The 17,104-nt window shown below is 44.9% G+C and overlaps 2 protein-coding genes across 2 annotated transcripts in view; one reads left to right on the forward strand and one right to left on the reverse strand.

The window, feature by feature from the left end:
* Positions 1-13,470, forward strand: part of MAP2K1 (mitogen-activated protein kinase kinase 1) — a 33,680-nt gene extending 20,210 nt beyond the window's left edge. Inside the window, exons 5-11 of the mRNA XM_077785952.2 lie at positions 441-492; positions 5,775-5,899; positions 8,008-8,215; positions 9,494-9,558; positions 10,737-10,798; positions 11,670-11,715; positions 12,558-13,470. Of these exons, the coding sequence (XP_077642078.1) occupies positions 441-492; positions 5,775-5,899; positions 8,008-8,215; positions 9,494-9,558; positions 10,737-10,798; positions 11,670-11,715; positions 12,558-12,671 (672 nt within the window). The 3' untranslated portion in view covers positions 12,672-13,470. The remainder of the gene's footprint in view (positions 1-440; positions 493-5,774; positions 5,900-8,007; positions 8,216-9,493; positions 9,559-10,736; positions 10,799-11,669; positions 11,716-12,557) is intronic.
* Positions 13,471-13,905: 435 nt separating this feature from the next.
* Positions 13,906-16,996, reverse strand: SNAPC5 (small nuclear RNA activating complex polypeptide 5). The gene is made up of 3 exons (XM_021552625.4): positions 16,876-16,996; positions 15,907-15,996; positions 13,906-15,411 (listed from the first exon to the last, which is right to left on the reverse strand). Exons 1-3 carry the CDS (start codon positions 16,963-16,965, stop codon positions 15,298-15,300), a joined length of 294 nt encoding a protein of 97 aa, XP_021408300.2. The 5' UTR covers positions 16,966-16,996; the 3' UTR covers positions 13,906-15,297.
* Positions 16,997-17,104: the final 108 nt, after the last annotated feature.

A 17,104-nucleotide genomic window follows, 5' to 3' on the forward strand; every position in this document is an offset into this window, starting at 1 on the left:
TGAGGGAGAAGGGAATATCCCCAGATTTTTCAGTGTGTATTTTCATTTTTCAGTTTCTTTTTGTACGTGGTAGCTGTGGGCACTGGAATGAGTAACACATTCTGGGGTGTGTGCTTGGAGCTGCTGCTTTTGGATCAGTTGATGCTTCTGGATGAGAGCTGAATTAACACTTCCTTATTTTTCAGTATTACCTGTTCCTCTCCGTTCTGCAGCAAGAATGTATACAAAACTCTCTGTACACAGAACTCCCAGGAAGGGGTTGGCTTATTTTCCATTTTTCTAGTCCGAACTGGAGGGAAAAATTAAAACTCAGTATTGATTGGCAGTGATTACATTTTGGGATTTCTGTTAAGCTGCATGCACTTGGAATTCTTGTACAGACAAAGCATTCAACTCTCTCTTCTGGTTCCTAAATGAATTTATTTCTCATTTGTCTCTAGGTAATAAAAGGACTCACATATCTGAGAGAAAAGCATAAAATAATGCACAGAGGTGAGATAAAAGTTTGTATTTTAACTTTCCTTGAGTATAATTTTTATTCACATTAAAATATCTCTTCTTTTCTATGCTTGGTTCTTTATGGTTCCATATGACTTTGGTTCAAAGGGTTTTTCTTGGGCAGTATAAGGCAAACTTTTTGTTTCAAATCCAGATCTCTTACCATGACTATCAGGTGTCTTCAGACCCAGCTTGTCTGGGTTTATAATCCATGCTTGAGCTGCTGTTCTTGCATTATATGTGCACACAGAACTTGTCTGTGTTTCATACTGAATGCAATTAAAACCTCTGAGCTAAATTTCCAATAGTCATTGCCACAAAAACTTTTAAAAGAAAGTCACTTTTTTCCTGTGTATCTTACATTCACATGCTGCTTATTGAGAGCTGTCATGCAGAACTGCATTCTTTTCATACTTTAAAACAATTAAAAAACCATAGTGAAGCTGTGTAAAATGGGAGTGTTGCTTCTCCTGACTCTTTAGTTACTTTAGAACAAATGTATGAAATTATTTTCTGCTTTTAGTTGCCCTTCTTAAAATCCAGCTCCTCCATTAATCTGTTGCATGTTCTATTAAAGAAGAATGACCCTTGGTACAGTAATAAATCCATTTTTGCTGCTGTGGCTGTGCTGTGAAGGTGGAGCTGGAGCAGTGCTGCTGCCCTGTATGCAGCCCACAGCAGCTGCTGGGCAGCTTTGGACCACAGGAGAATATTCAGATTATAAAATATCTGCAGCAGACATTAATGCATGTCTGAATTTACTGCCCAGACCAAAAAGAGGAATCAGCAATCCCAGCTTGCACAAGCTGTTGTAGAATCACCTTACACATGAAGTTGTGTTTATCACACATTCCTGGTTTGTGGGGTTTTTTTAAACAAATATAGCTCTCTTGTGGAGCAAGGAGGTTGGAGGGAGACTCTAAACATTTCTGGTGACAGTTTCAAAGTCATTTGTCTCTGTTCAGAGCATAAGGACTCCAGGGAAAGAGATCTCCTTATTTTAGGGCATCCTGGAAGAGTTACTGCTGCATCTTGTCCTCAAGTCAGCCACAGCAGTGGGTTGTTACTACATTGGTTGCTTGGGGTTTTTTTTAGGTTGATCTCGATCAGCTGAGAAAGCAGTTTTTATTTATTTATTTTCAGTTTTACCATCTGTAAATCTGATAAATCCAAAGCGAAGCCCTCCTGATCTTGTTTAAGTGCAGCTTAACCTCACGGTGTTTGCTACGTCAGAGGTTACACTGCAGGTTCAAGGACCAGCAAATCAAAAATTCCTTTTCTGCATTGCTTCCAATTTTACTGGCTGGAGTGTGCCCTGCAGTGTAAAGCTCCATGTCCACATGGTGGTTTTTGTTTTCCAGCTCAGTTTCCCTCCTGTGTGCTCTGACAGCAGCAGGAATCCGTGACCTTGTGCGCTCCTTGCAGAAGCTGCTCTGTGATCACCTCACATCTGTGATGTCTGATAAAGAGGGAGCCAAAATGACATTTTGGGAGTTGATCATGGCCAGTGCTGGCAGCTAAAAGGAGAATCAGTCAGAGCAGTGAGTGGTTCTCCCATCTCTGCACGGCCAGAGCCAAACTTGCAGCTTCTGTCCTCGGTGCTGTCCGTGGGTCTGTCTGTGCCACAGACCTTGTGCATTATTTGCACTCCCCTTGTGAAGGCTGGGGTGCAGGTGAAGCTGCTTCTGGCAGTTTTTCCAAACTGCCTCTCCCTTGAATCCCAGCTGAGATAAACAGTGCTGGTGAAAGCACTTTTCTTGTAACTGTGTCAGCATTATTTTATACACAGCTCTAATAATTGGAGATTCTGTGCTTTGCTTCATCTCCTGCACTGACAAGGTGAGAACAGCATCTCACATGGGCTGTTTGTTCTCACTCATCCATCCCTGGGGAGAATGTGTGCACTTGGTGGGCTTGTTTTCAGCAGGATTTATTGGAGTTGTGCTGTGGGGAGAGTGGGTGACTTAAAAATGAAGAGACATCCCTGTTAAACATGAGAACATAGCAACAAAGGGCCAGAAAAATCTGTTCTTAAATCTAAAGACAGCCAGGCTTGTGAGAACTCATTTGCAAGAAGGAATTTATTCTGCTGCTATGTTTTATTACTTGTGTGGCAATATCAGCAAGTTTGGAATATTTAACCTAAACTGCTTCCATGCACAGCTGTGTCCTGGACTAACAGAGGAAAAGTGTTCACTTGTCATTCCAGACAGCTCAGGGAAGAAGTTTTTGGGGCTTATTAGAGCAGGAATGGAAAATACAGTCCTTTTATAGAGGAAAATTCTGTTTTTATAGAGGAGAAAGCAGTTCTTTTCTAGAGGGTTTGCTCATGGGGAGCTTTGTGTTCTGGCCCTCTCTGAGCAGACAGGAATGAAATCACAAAACCTCTGGAAGTTCAACTGGTGGGATCCAAGGCAGGCACAGAAAAGGAAAGGGTGAGGACATGACTGTGCTGGATATTTTAATAATATCTTCTGTTCTGTTAAATAAAGGTATCTGTGGTGCCGTCTGGAGTTTAATCCTCTCTGGAAAGTCTCTCCTTGCAGAGAAGCTGCTTTGCAAGGTTTTGAACCCCATCTGGAGGCAGCAGGGAAGTGTCACTGCTCTGTTCCAGGGCTGCACTTCCAGATCTTGTGAGATCCTGCCTGGGGAGATGGGAACTGATTGGAAGATCCCAAAAATGTGCTGCAAGACACATTTCTGGCCTGTGTCTGCTCACATGTCTGCTCTGTGACTGGTGCAGGGTGAATTCTGGCTGAAGGTGTTATGACAACATCCAGGCCCCCTTTCAGAATGAACCTGTGGGGCAGAGCAGAGGAAGGAACCTCTCACAGAGGTCATCAGGCATTCTGGAAACTTCTCTGTGTTACCAGCTCCCTTTGCAGGGCCATAAACCCATCCCCCTGGCAAAGGACTTCTCTAGAATTCTCTTCCTGGCTTGTCTGGGGTGGTATATAAAATACTTTCCACTTTCTTTAAAGCTGAAGTGCTTGCATAACACATTTAGTGTTCCTTTTGTCTGTTCCTTGCAAGTTCCAGCATACATTTTGCAGGATGCCTTGGCATTCCTGTTCCTCTGGCAATACAAATCTCTGGTTTCCAGAGAAACTGCTCAAGTGCTCAGAGGCTCTGGAGTGAAAATAGAATAGGTGCTACATTTAGAGGGGTGGAAATGTAAGCCTTCCAAACATCACACCAATCACGTGGGGTGCCTTGTGTGGAAAATGAAAATACTCCAGGGAGGAGAAGCTTTGTGCAGAAATCCAGAGAGGAGATGGAGCTGTGCTGGTCTGAGAGCTGCAGTGTGGCATTGCCACCTGCAAAAACACTGGGAGGGAAAAGGGAAACCTTCAAGAGACCAGGGGGATTATGAGACTTCAGAATGCTCATAGAGAGAATTCTGTCTGGCACTGACAGTGGAGTGGTAATGATTTTTTTCTTTGCCATTTAATTAAGAAGTATCAATGAACTCTAGAGATAGGAGTGAGGATTTACATCTTTGTTTTGAGTTTGTAGCTGTGCATTGGTGAGCAGCACAAACCTGGGTGTCGGTGATTTGTTCCAGCTCTGCTGTGCTTCCAGTGTGTTTTGCAAACACTTTTTTCCACCTTGCTTTTGCACAGAGCTTTGGGTGCAGATTCCTGTGCAGCTGGGAATCTCCAATGTCTGCTGGTTGCTACCCTGCTCCAGCTGCTTGGGCTCTGGCTTTGGTTGTTTTTTAGCTCCTGCTGGAGTTTCAGACTCGTAGGTGGAGCTCCCAGCCTGGATCCATCCTTTCCACAGTGAAAGGTCCCTGTGGTGAGGTCTCAGCAGGCAGAGCTTGCCCAGGGCAGGCAGAGCTTGCAGGAGGTGCAGCTGTGTGCCCAGCAGATCCTGTCCCAGCAGTGGGGAACTGAAAGCAGCACACACAAAATACCTGCCTGGATTTTCCATCCACAAATCAGACCAGGAAACTGTGCCCGGACAGTTTCAGTTGCCTGGAAAGGGATGGCAGGGACAAGAAAATGGAGCCACAATTTCCCCAAGTAGATTATTATCCAAACCTGGTGTTACTCCTCAAAAGGAGCTGGGGTGGGGAACAGCTGGAATTGTTTTATTTCCCCCTCCCCACGGATCTTGCTCAGTGAGGCACAAACCTCCTGCGTGGAGGCCTTTGTCATGTCAGTGTCCTCCTCCCAGGGACATCCCAGCCAAAGGGCAGCTCCTGGAATAGATCTGTGCTTAAAAGTGAAAAGCAAATGAAAACGTGACAGCTTATAGACTTCTCAGTCTGCTCTGAAGTGAAATCATGATTCTCTTTCTTCAAAACAATTTTCCAGTTCCCCTTTTTCTGCAGCATTTCTCTGCCAGTGTGGGCTGTTGGTTGCTTATTTTGATAATGGGTTGGTAATGACCAGCTAAGCAGTGAGATACAGTGAAAAACCTCCTTACAGCTATAAAAGAAACACGAAACACTTGTTCCCTGTACCTTTGCATTCACAAAGAGCTGTTATTAGTTGCTAAGCTACCAGTGACCCTTATTAAATTTCCATTTAGGAAAAGTGATGAATTCAAAATCATGAGGGGGCTCTGTCACAGGAAAAAAAAACTACCTCAAATTATTTTAAATACACATTTTCAATAATAGGAAAATTATTTTTTCAGAGCTTTAAAAAACAAAGGAAAAACCCAACAAACTCCAAATCTAAACCAACAATCAAACCCAAGACCACCACCCCAAAAAACTCCAACAAACCCAAACCCAGAAAGCAAGAACCCACTCCAGGGAGTGTTTGGCCATAGGATGGTTTATGCCTATGTAGATATGAAGGAATGATAGTGTGGCTGCTGTAATTCATTAACCTTTGTAAAATAAATATGTAGGGCCTCTTTATTGATCATTTCTAGGCAAAGTCTCATGATTCAGCAGGAGTTACACTCTTGTACACTTATTTATCTCAAAGGAGACCATTTATCTGCAAGGAGGATGTGGATGCCCAAACCTAATATTTAAAAGTCAGGAAAAAGGGTGAAATCAAATAGGGTGGGATCAAAAAGCTGACAACCTTTATTGCATGTGTAATTGCAAATATTTCTTTTTATTTATCTGTGCTTAAATAGACAGTCTGTGAGGTGAACCTGGAAGGGACCCAAATCCCTGATTATTCCAGAGAAGGGCCAGAATTGTGTCACAGAAGGGAAGCAAAGGGAGGCACATGAGAATTCTCACCTTGCATTGTCAGATTGCCTATTTTATCTCAAAAAAATTAATTCTTTTTTTTTTTTTTTTTTCCCAGATGTGAAACCATCCAACATTTTGGTAAACTCTAGAGGTGAAATCAAGCTTTGTGACTTTGGTGTCAGTGGGCAGCTGATAGATTCCATGGCAAACTCCTTTGTTGGCACACGCTCCTACATGTCTGTAAGTACAGATTTCAGTCCAGATTACACAGCTCTGAGTTTGTTAGGCTTGAGCTGCCCCAGTTCTGGTGATCAAACAAGAACCAACTGTTGCTGTTCTTGGTTCAGCTCTTCCTGCATTCCAGGAATATTCTGGTGTCGTATCAGATTGTGTGTGGGGGGGGAAGAGCTGTTGTAGGAAAAGCCAAAAACTTGGAATATTTCTAACACTCCGGAAGAGCTGGGGCTGTGTCTACACTGCAGAGCCCAGTCAGTTGTTGCCTTTGGGGGTTGCACAGGTTGTCTCCAGAAAAACCAAGTGTTTGTAGTTTGCTTTCCTTGGGAAGTGTGGTTCTCTTCCCACTCCAGCATTTGCTGGGCTCGCTCTGCAGGCAAAGTGCAGCCACAGGAGCAATCCTGGCAGTAGGCAGGGAGTTAATCTGGGGCTGTTCCAGGGTGTTCTGTGTCCCTGGGGGTGAGGAACACCTTGGAACTTCTTTCTGTGTGATGTGCAAGCCCCAGCTAATGGCAGTAGCAGCTCTTTTATTCTCACACACTTTGTGCAGCACACAATGAGCTGGTGCTCTTGTTCCCAGCTCTGGCTGAAGGATTAAAACTGTGTGGGCTTAGATTTACAGGGAAAAGCTTTAATGCTGCCTCTGTTCAGCAGGAGCCCTGCATTGTCTTTGTGTCATTTCTCCTTGGTGACACACCTGAAACCAGGCTGGGGTTGAAGTTCTCAGTCTGGGGGCTGCTGCTAATGAGCAAAACCAAATCCACAGCTCAGCTCATCCGTGCTCCTGCCTTGCCCTGGCTCTTCCAGGAGCAGGGATGAGAGCCAAGTGCTGTCTGCCTTCAGTTTTCTTCAGTTTGTTGTTTTTACAGGCTGAGGGTTTTAATTGGGGAGTTTTACTTTGCTCTCTGGCATCACAGACCAAGCCAGAAGGGGATTTTGTCCTGGTGGTGTCTGAGGGATCTTCTCCTGCAGTAGCTCCCTTTGCACACTACAATACAGAATTATTATATGCAAACATCCATTTTTACCACATGGAGGTGTGTAAAAACAACACTGTTTAACTAGAACAGATTTCTAGATTTTAATTATATTTATATAACAAGTGCTCTCTCTGTTTCCTGCTCTTTCTCATCCACCCACCTTCTTTTACACTTGCATTTTATGAAAATCTTGGGATTTGGGCATTACTGTTGCTGTCCAGCAGTTGTGTAGTTTGTCCAGATGGCTTTGGAACTGACTGAGGTTGGACACTGGAGAAAACTCAAAAATCTCAGTAAATGCTACAAAACTAATTAAACAAAACTATCACCCCCTTATGGCAGAAGGAAGAGGCTTTACTGCATTCTCACATTCTCTGAGAGGGAGTTTCAAATTGCATATGTATTTTTCCACAATGTGCATGTAATCAGAGAAGAATCTGCACCATTTTGGTAAAATATAAGCTTGATTTTAAAAAAAGTACAGAAAAGTGAACATTTTCTCTGAGAACTCTTAGTAAAAATGGATTTAAGGGTAAAGTAGATCAATGTATTAATAATTTCAGGAACCATATTCAGCACTGAACATAGACTGACAAAGCAGGTGTGCAAATTAAGCAAAAGGAGTTGGTGCAGCACTCATCTGCTGGTTTTGGCAGAAGCAGGAGCTGGATACACTGCTCAAAACTGAGGATCTGTTAAGCAGTGGGACTGGAATAGTCGGATACACTTCTGATCATGATTCAACTGACCAAAAAAATCCCATGCCTAAATATCTTTAGAGAGTGTGAATCTCCTAAAGACAATACAAAATAGATTTTTGGCTGAGTCTGATCTTGTCTCCAGGGCCTTGTGTAATAGGTTCATTAAAAGTGTGCTAAAGAAATAAAACAGCACATAAGAGAATAATTTCTGAAGAGTCTCACAGTTGTTTACAGTGCTGGAATGTTTGGGCAACTTCAGGAAATCCAGAGAACAGATTTCCAGGAAGATACCAAAAAGTCACTCATTTGAACCTGCTGCACTAATAAGTTGGGGTTTCACGCTTTAATTGATCCAGGTTATTGCAGAATGTGATTTTTTTTAATAATTCCTTGTCACAAAGCTGCCTCTCCTCCCCTCCCCTGTGTTTTGCAGCCCGAGAGGCTGCAGGGCACCCACTACTCGGTGCAGTCAGACATCTGGAGCATGGGGCTGTCCCTGGTGGAGATGGCCATCGGCAGGTACCCCATTCCCCCTCCCGACTCCAAGGAGCTGGAGCTGATGTTTGGCTGCCCCGTGGAGGGAGATTCTCCAGTGACAGAGACCTCGCCCAGGCAACGAGCGCCCGGCCGGCCCATGAGCTGTGAGTTACCACCCTCGGAGGCATTTCCACTTCCCTGCCCTGCCAGCCTCAAGCTGCTTTTCATCTGCTCCTGGGCTGCACAGAAACTTCGAAAAAATCGGGGTTGCATTGGGCACCTGGCTCAGCTTCACTGGGAGGAGCTCTGTGGGAGCAGAGCACCAGAGACCCTTTTGTTGGTGGTTCCTGTGAGCAGCCCCAGTGTTGAGGTGTTGGAATCCTGTTTACTGACAATTCCAGACTTTCTGTGCTGACAGGCACTGACCCCCTGAGAACACTGCATTTGACCTGAGGCTGTAGAGAAAACTTCCAAATTTGAATGGTAGAACTGGGATTTTGTGTGTGGAGTTTGACTGGAAGTGTGTAGTATCACTTAGTTAAAAACATGGAATTTAAGGTTTTAAAATATAGTAATATATATATATATATAACAAGATATAAAAGATACATATATATATAAAAAAACAAGATCCAAAAGATATATATATAAAACAAGATAGAAAAGATATATATAAAACAATATATTATATATATATATATATATATATATATATATATATATATATATATATATATATATAACAAGATAGAAGTTTTAGGGAAGAAGCTACTCCTACTTCTTCACCTTCTTCTCCATGGGTTTGGGTGGTTTTGTGTAATTGGATAAAAAAGTCCACGTTGCAAGCCACAAGTAATTAGTTATTAGGTTAAAAGTAAAAATAATTTAAGTGTCATTTCTTAATTAGACAGTTTAAAAGCTCTCTTTTTAAAAGGCTTTTTAAAAGTCTTGTAGAGCGAAAGATACAGCTCCATTTTTAGTTTTTTAAAGCGCTGTAAAACTTACAATTTGTGAAAAAAAGAACCAATAAACATCTGAGTCTGAACAAGAAATACCATCTCACACATTTAATCCCAACCTTAACAATAAAAAAGCCCAAAAACTCCACAAAGTGGTGCCCTGTGTGAGGATCAAACTCACAACCTTCAGATTATGGGACTGATAAAAAGCCAAAAACTCCACTCTGAGATCCTGGTCTGGTGCCCTGGTTTTCTCCAAGATGCTGATCTAAGGGCAGCAGGATATTCCCAGTGAAGTGAATGATTTGGGTCAGACCTGGAAATGTCTCTTTGCATGAAAGCATTTTGCTGTTGCACCTTTTCCCTGTAATCTGCTGGGTGCCAGAAGTGTCAGGCTTGGCCTTGCTAAAGCCACCCCTAAAGCCATGGAGGGAGAGTGACACTGATCCCAATTTCTCCAATTTCTCTCCCATTTCTTCCCAGCCTATGGATCAGACAGCAGACCCCCAATGGCAATCTTTGAACTTCTGGATTACATCGTCAATGAGGTAATTTATAAACTTAAAAATCTGCACTTCACTACTGTAAATTTCAAAATCATCCTGGAATTTGGGGTTGGTGCTGCTTAGTCTGGCTTAGCTTTATGACTGAGTCACAATTCTCTTTCTAATAGCTAAACTCCAAAGCTAGTTAGAGATTCATATTTTAGAATGGGTTGTTTCCAGTATTTTCACAAGTACACTGAAACTTGTGTGACTCCACTGCTTGTGTTCTAAAAAGAGAAAAGCATGCTCATGTTAGCTGTCACTTGGAGTAGCTGGATAACAATTGTTCCAGCTGGATGAATTATTGAAAACTGTCCAGCTCACCCATTTGAAAGGCACAGTTGGTGTCTGGGTCCCTGCATTGCCTGTGCCACTGATAAATTGATAAATTGCTTCTGTAACTCATCTGCTTGCACAATTCTCTCAGATTACAAATCTACTTTGCATATTATGTAACAGCCCAATCTGCCAGCACTAACTCTGGGAATGGAGATAGCATTGAATTACTTCAGCTGCTGTGGTCCTGCTCTTGCAGCATCCCTGAGGGGCTCAGTTTGGGCTGAAAAGCTGCAGTAGTTCAGAGTTTGGCAGGATTATCTTGTGCCACCTCTGATTTAGCACAGACTTCTCCAGCAGGAGCTGCTCCCTCCAACACAGGCTGTGCACCAGTCTCTGCCCTGTGTATAAAAATAACTCAGTGTAAAGATGGAAACTTAACCCTGATCCTGTGGCCAAGTCCTGGAGGATGAGACAATAACATGCAGGTTTATGCAGTCCCCCTTCTTTATTTGTCAGAATTCTGTCTGAATTCAGAGCCTGAACAAACTCAATCCCAGGGAAAGAAAACACACATCAAAAGGATTATGGAACTAATGATGTGCAGGGCATCTTCCCTCAGCAGTGTGAAGAATGACAGGGTGCTAATTAGTGCTCTGTGCCTTCTTTAATGAGAGCTGAGGCTGTGCTCACTCCATCCAGGTGTGTGTGTGGAGAAAACAGAACAACCAACCAACCAAACCCAACCAAACCCACCCCATGCCAGGGAAAGTCTGGTTTAGTTCTGAAACACCTGAAGTCTTGCAGCTGGGAGTAATAACCCAAATCAGCCAGGGTTGTACAGCTTTGCTGTAATGTTATGGTGAATGATTGCTGATTTTAAAAATGTATTTATTTATTTACAGCCACCTCCAAAACTACCCAATGGTGTCTTTGGTTCTGAATTTCAAGATTTTGTTAACAAATGGTGAGTAAATTTCTCTGGATTTTCTCTGTGGCTGAGTGGCAGAGGGACATGCTGGGCTCAGCTTTATCTGTCAGGCACTTGGCAATCCCTGCTCCAGGCCAGGGCAAATGTAAGGATTGCAATCAGCATAATTAACCCTCTTTGGGTGTTGATTGCCTAAAATTCATCTCACGGGCAACATGTGCATGCAGAGGATCCCCGAGGCTCAGGGAGATCTCCTCTTCAGCCCTGGAGTTCTGCTGCTGTGCAGCTCAGAGCAGTCCTTAGGGAGTGAGCCCAGCTCAGACAGCTTCTGCAGGGCTCAGGCACCTCATCCTGCAGTGGCTGTGCCATGGGGTGCAGAATCCTGCAGGATTCAGATGTTTTTCCTGGCCCATGAGCCAACACCTTTATCCCAGCAGCCATTCCCCCGTCTCTTCACCTTCCCAGCTGCACCTCAGTGGTGCCAGCACTGAACCAGTGCTAAGGGAGGCAGCTCATTGCAGAGCAAAAGTTTGTTTATTTATAAAATATCTCTATTTACAGCTTCCAAAAGGAAGGACAATCATGCAAAAACCCTACTTGATACTGAGCTTGAAGAGACCTGGGGCAGAGACATGTGAGGGATAAAGTTGTTTTAGTTGAAATGGGATTTATCTCCCCAGCTTGGTTTAGACACTCACCAGTCTCAGACAACTCAGGATTTCTTTCCTGGAGCTGTGGAACCTGCAGAAGGGAATGGGAATTGCAGGTTCCCACCTCTGTCTGAGAGGCACCTGGTGCTTTTACTGAGTGGTGCCAGAGCAGAGCAGTCCAACCTACGGCACACACCTCGAGCCTCATTTTAAAAGATAGTGGAGTGTAACTTGTGCACCACTTTGTGTTTTGCCAGTTTAATTAAGAATCCTGCTGAGAGAGCCGACTTGAAGCAGCTGATGGTAAGTGAAGGTTTTTCATTTGATCTAAGAGCCCTTTCCCAGGCAGGTTGGATTCCTGAGCTGGCCCAGAGCAGTGGCCTCGAGGGTGGCTGGTGAGCTCCATGAGGAGCTCAGCTTGAGGAGGAACAGCTTTTCTGAGTTAGAGATCAAGGGGCTGCAGGTTTCACACCCTCCTACAACAGGGACTGTCAAGGAGACCAAAAGTCTGGTGGGTTGTGGAGTCTGCCATTTAATAATCACAATGGGTGACTTAATTTAAAAAAGAATTCTCTCTTGAGTTTATTTGTTAATAATGAAGTATTAATACTTTTAGGATGACAAAAGAACAAAGCTCCACATACCATATGGACTAATTAAATACATTTTTAATCTTGTGAAACACAAGATTTGTCACTTTTTTACTGGCTTTGTCTGGCAAAATCTCTAGAACTCAACACAAATCCTGCATTTTTCTCGGTGTGAAATAACCATATCAGTCTCAGTGCATCTTTTTATGGTTTTAAGTGTAATGCCAGGACTGCCCTGACCCTGCTGCACAATAATGGTGCAAAATGCAAAAAGAGACTCTTTTTATTACAAAAAAGCTTTTTAGTGCCCAGGCAGACATTTTCCAGAGTATTACCTTGAGTGGCTGAGTCACATCCTCCTCATTTCTGTGGTGCAGCAGGCACTGTGGCAGGATTCCTCTGGGATACTTTGCCTCGTGCCGGCTGTTCTGCATTTCTGTGGAAGTTTCTCCACCTGCTTTGTAAAGTTTCACAGCTCCATTGCTCCAAGTGGATTTCTGGGTGCCCCTGAGCAGACTGAGAGCTGCCACACTGACCCTGTTCTCCTGTGCCCAGATCCATGCTTTCATCAAGAGATCCGAGGCGGAGGAGGTGGATTTTGCGGGGTGGCTCTGCTCCACCATCGGCCTTAACCAGCCCAGCACCCCCACGCACGCCGCCGGCGTCTGAGCCTGGGGGCAGCTCCTGGACTGTACCTCTGGTGACAACCACGCTCTCCTGGTCCTCTTTCCTCAGCTTGTACCTGTTCAAACATGTATTTCACCTCTTAAGGAAGAATGTCTTGATAGCATGTGCCAAAACGGTTTTAAATCTCGTCCTAAACTAATTGGTATCGTACCGGGTTCCGTCGTTCACTGACCAAATGTAAGCTGTGTAAGTTCCAGTGCTTGCTGATTTTAGGTGATTATGGATATTCTTTCTTAATGAAAATATCACTGGGGCAGGGGGGGTTGGCCCCTGGCTTGTTTGAACTTTATCAAGCCTCTTTGTAAATCGTTGGTACTTCAATCATGCTTTCCCTGAGCTCCCCGGGCTCGGGATCGGGATGCTCCGAGCCTGTCTGTGAGCATGCTTTGCTGCTGCCCAGCTGTTCCCAAAAGTTAGGCTCCAATTTTGCTGTTGTCTAGAGATCTCTCTCTTTGCAGGTGAAGAAGGCAAGAGCTCTGCATTTCTCAAAATGCACAGGGCAATATTCTAACTGTAGACTTGTCCATATTTCTATATTTATTTTTCGAACATATCATCATCCTTGGATTTAGTGATGTATGTCTTTCTAATTGATTTTTAAAAGTTAGTTCTTGGAAGTGTCCTATGGAATCAAGACAATGATCCAAGCACTTTGCTTTCTTTTAACCTAAAGAGTCATGACAACTGTGTTTAGTGTCTAAAAGTGTATGAAAATCCTTTATTGTTTTATTCTCTCAGATGTTTAGCAATGGGTTCTCTTAATAAATATATTATCAAGTAACTTCCTGAAGCTTTTTTTAAAACTTGACCAAGGCTTTTAATCTGGTCACTGCACTATAAATTTCATCTCTTTGAAAGGATGCTTTGGATGAGGAAATGCCTGAAATTCTTCCCCAGAAGGAATCCCCATCAGTAGGACATGAACTTCCACATGGCCAAAGGATTGGATATCAAAGGGCTGGCACGGCCTGGGCTAGCAGAGGCAGGAGATGACTCGGTGGCAATCCAGGCCTTCCTCCAGCCTGTCCTGGCTGGGATGAGACCTGAAGTGACAGCTGGGAGGGTGTAAATGGAACTCTGTCCTCAGCTTTACCTACACCCAGCAAACAGAGCCTTTTACTGTTTGCTGAAAGAAATACACAGCAAGGTTTGGGAGGTTTAACTCCCACTTTGGGTTGTCCCCCCAGACAGCAATAATTTGGCACTGGAAGCACAATTGTAAGGACAGCAGGAAAAGAACTTTATTGCAACATGCACTAGAACTGGGCTGTTTAAATCCAAAAGCACTCGTTCACAAAAGCAGCAGCAATTCTATCCATGAAAACTACTCTGGACCATGCTGGGCACAAATAACATTTTTCAAAAGTCAAAATTACCCTTTGGAGTTGAAATGTGCCAGGAAAGGCCAGGATGGCTCCTGAGCTCCTCCCAAACCAGCTCTTCACACACATCACTGCAAGGGTTTATCTGACCATTGCATTTCTGGCTCAGACTTTTGAGGTTTTGTTTAGCTGTCAGGCTTGGGAAAGCTTTGTTAAACAATCCCTGCACTCCTGTTCTGAATTCCTTCATGAAGACATCCAAAACTGAAACAGTCTTTAGTACAGGATGAAGCCACATTTATACCTCAACAGTTTCCATTGGTACAAACCAAACGAGAGCCAAATTAATACTCATTAAACAGGAATTCACTGGAGGCTGAATGTCAGTTCTGACCAGCCCCAGGATTCCAGACACTTTTCCAAATGCAAGAATTGTGGAGATTTCACATCACTTTCCATTTATAACTAAATGCTTACACTCCTCATGCTCCTCCTTAAAAATCACATGAAAGAGGTGAACTTGCCTTGATTTATTATGAGGTTACAATGAGGGGAAAAGAAAATAACAGCAATTTAAGAGTATTAGCTTAGTACAAGCACCACGGATCATTTCTTAGTCGACAATTCGTGGACAAATAAAAGGCTCCTTGGGTGCTGCTCTGAAGGAGCAGAAGTAGAAAGTCCTTCTCTGGGACAGACTGACAGAACTGAAGAGCACCAGGGGGACAGAGACCTCCCTGCTGGGCTCAGAATTGGGCTGACACTGGGAGGACTCTGGGAGCAACCCCAGCTTTCCGTGGAACTGAGAACACAGCAGCTGGAGACAGCTCTGGACACATCTTTTCTCATCTTAAATTGCCAGTTTAGGCAAATGAGGTTAGAATGTAATCACTGGGGCGGCAGCAGCCTCCAGGACCTGGATTTGTTTCTCACATCAGGAAGCGAGAACAGACAAGTTATTGCTTTTAGTGCACGTGTTAATTGGTCTGGTTGTTCAATTACTTCTCCCTTCCACATACAAAGATGTTGTAAGAGCTACATTAGGTTTGAAATGTGGAATGGATTATGCTACATATTTGTGCAGCAGATTTTCATTCTTTCAACATCTGAGTCAAGATGTGCCCAGCCTGTGAAGTTCACGTGTTGAGTGTCACTGCCCTCGACTCTGGTATGCCAAATAGTTCATACCCACACACAGCACAAAATGGAAATCACTTGGTGAGTTTCAGATGAATGAAGAAGAAATTCCTGAGTCTGTAGTAAAAACCATCTCTGATTTTTTTTTCTCAAGAATCAGATTCCTCTTCCTCCTCCTCCTCCTCCTGCTGTTTATCATCCTGAAGACTGAGGTGTAACTCAGTTTGATTGATGACAGCCTCATTGTCCATCTGCCCAAGAGTCTGTCAGAGAAAAGGGCTGATTACCAATCCTAGCACAAACACCAAACATTTCTCAAATCACTGTCAGAGCTGTGCAATCACTGGTAATTAAAGGTCCCAGAGCTAGAACTGCTGACTGAGAGCCCATCACAGCAACAAGGCCCTGGTCTCCATGGAAAAGCTTCACCTGGGTCAGGCTGGCCAGGTATTGAGTGAAAAGCTGCAGCACCTGAGCCTCCACCCCAGGGTCACAAGCATTACACAAAATATTTAACACATGGTGAACTGATGCTACACCACACAGGTACCTCCCAGTCCCCCTGGAAACACCGTGCTGCTTCTGGGGATGGGAAAGGTGAAACCCTCTAAACAGACCAGCAGCAAAACACATTTTACAGCCGAGCTGTGCAGTGATGAGAAGCATCAATGAGGTGCTGGGAGGAGCTGCACAACCCAGCCCTGCTGGTGCTGCCAGCCAGCCGTGGGGCCCCCTCCGAGCCCAGGGCCCCCCTTTACCTGCTGAGTGTCCTCGGCCAGCGCTGGCAGGGGCACCGGGACGTTCTCCTCGCCGGCCCTGATCATGGACTGCAGCGCCAGCTCCTCCACCTGCGGGGACCGCACTGAGCACACAGCACTGCCGGCCTGCCCAGCCCTGCCCCACGCTTCCCGTTCACCACTGGGGCTTTTCACCTCTCAAAGCTCTGTTAAATCTGCGGTTCTGTTCTAAGCGCCTTTATTATCATATGCATGAGTAGTCCCAAGTAGTCTTCAGTCCCACTACCTCAAATTGTGCCTTCTCCATCCATCAGCAAACCATGCACTCACATTTACCTCCTAGAGGTGTATCCTACTCATACTCACGTTTATCTCTTCATGTATCCTGCATACACTCACATTTACCTCTTAGAGGTGTATCCTACTCATACTCACATTTATCTCTTCATGTATCCTGCATACACTCACATTTACCTCTTAGAGGTGTATCCTACTCATACTCACGTTTATCTCTTCATGTATCCTCGCATTTATCTCTTAGAGGTGTCTCCTACTCACAATTACATTTATCTCTTCACGTCTCCTGCATACATGCACATTTACCTCTCAGAGATGTGTCCTATGCACACTCACATCTCTTAGTGTATCCTACATGCATCACACTCACATTTACCTCCTAGAGATCCAGTCTACATACCCTCACACTTACAATTATCTCTTAATGTACACATACACTCGCAATTACAGCTACTTTAATACAGATGCCCCCTACTCACCATTACATTTACTCTGAGATGCACCGCGCACAGTTACACTTACCTCTCAGAGCTCCGCAGATGGATCCCCCTTCCCCAGCACCCCGCAGCTCCTCCCTGCTCCCTCTCCCCAGCGACGGCCGCAGGGCCCGGCCCGTGGCGGAGCGCGGCCGCGCTGGGCCGGGCTAAGGGCCGGCCCCGCTCCCGCCCCGCTCCCGCCCCGCGCCCCGCGCACCCGCAGCCGGCGGAGCTGGTCGTGCAGCGCCGCCTTGACCCGCAGCAGCGTCTCCTCCTCCCGGCGCAGCTCCTGCAGCCGGCTCAGCATCGTCCCCGCCGGGCAGCGCCCGGCCCGCCCCGGCACGTCACGGACCGCCCCGGAACGTCCTCCGTCACCGCCGCCGCTCACCGCACCCGGCTCCTCCCCCTGCTCGCCCGCACGCTTCCCTCCGAACGCCTGCTCGGAC

Source organism: Lonchura striata, chromosome 10 (genome assembly GCF_050655825.1).
Source record: "Lonchura striata isolate lonStrDom1 chromosome 10, ASM5065582v1, whole genome shotgun sequence".
Taxonomy (NCBI): Eukaryota; Metazoa; Chordata; class Aves; order Passeriformes; family Estrildidae; genus Lonchura; species Lonchura striata.

Bases quoted from the DNA above. Each gene is read 5' to 3' on its own strand.
- SNAPC5 (XM_021552625.4), bottom strand. From the start codon at position 16,965: ATGCTGAGCCGGCTGCAGGAGCTGCGCCGGGAGGAGGAGACGCTGCTG. The intron at 15,997-16,875 runs GTGCGCGGGGCG...CGGTCCCCGCAG, and splicing joins ACCAGCTCCGCCGGCTGCGG to GTGGAGGAGCTGGCGCTGCA. The intron at 15,412-15,906 runs GTAAAGGGGGGC...TTTCTCTGACAG, and splicing joins TGGCCGAGGACACTCAGCAG to ACTCTTGGGCAGATGGACAA.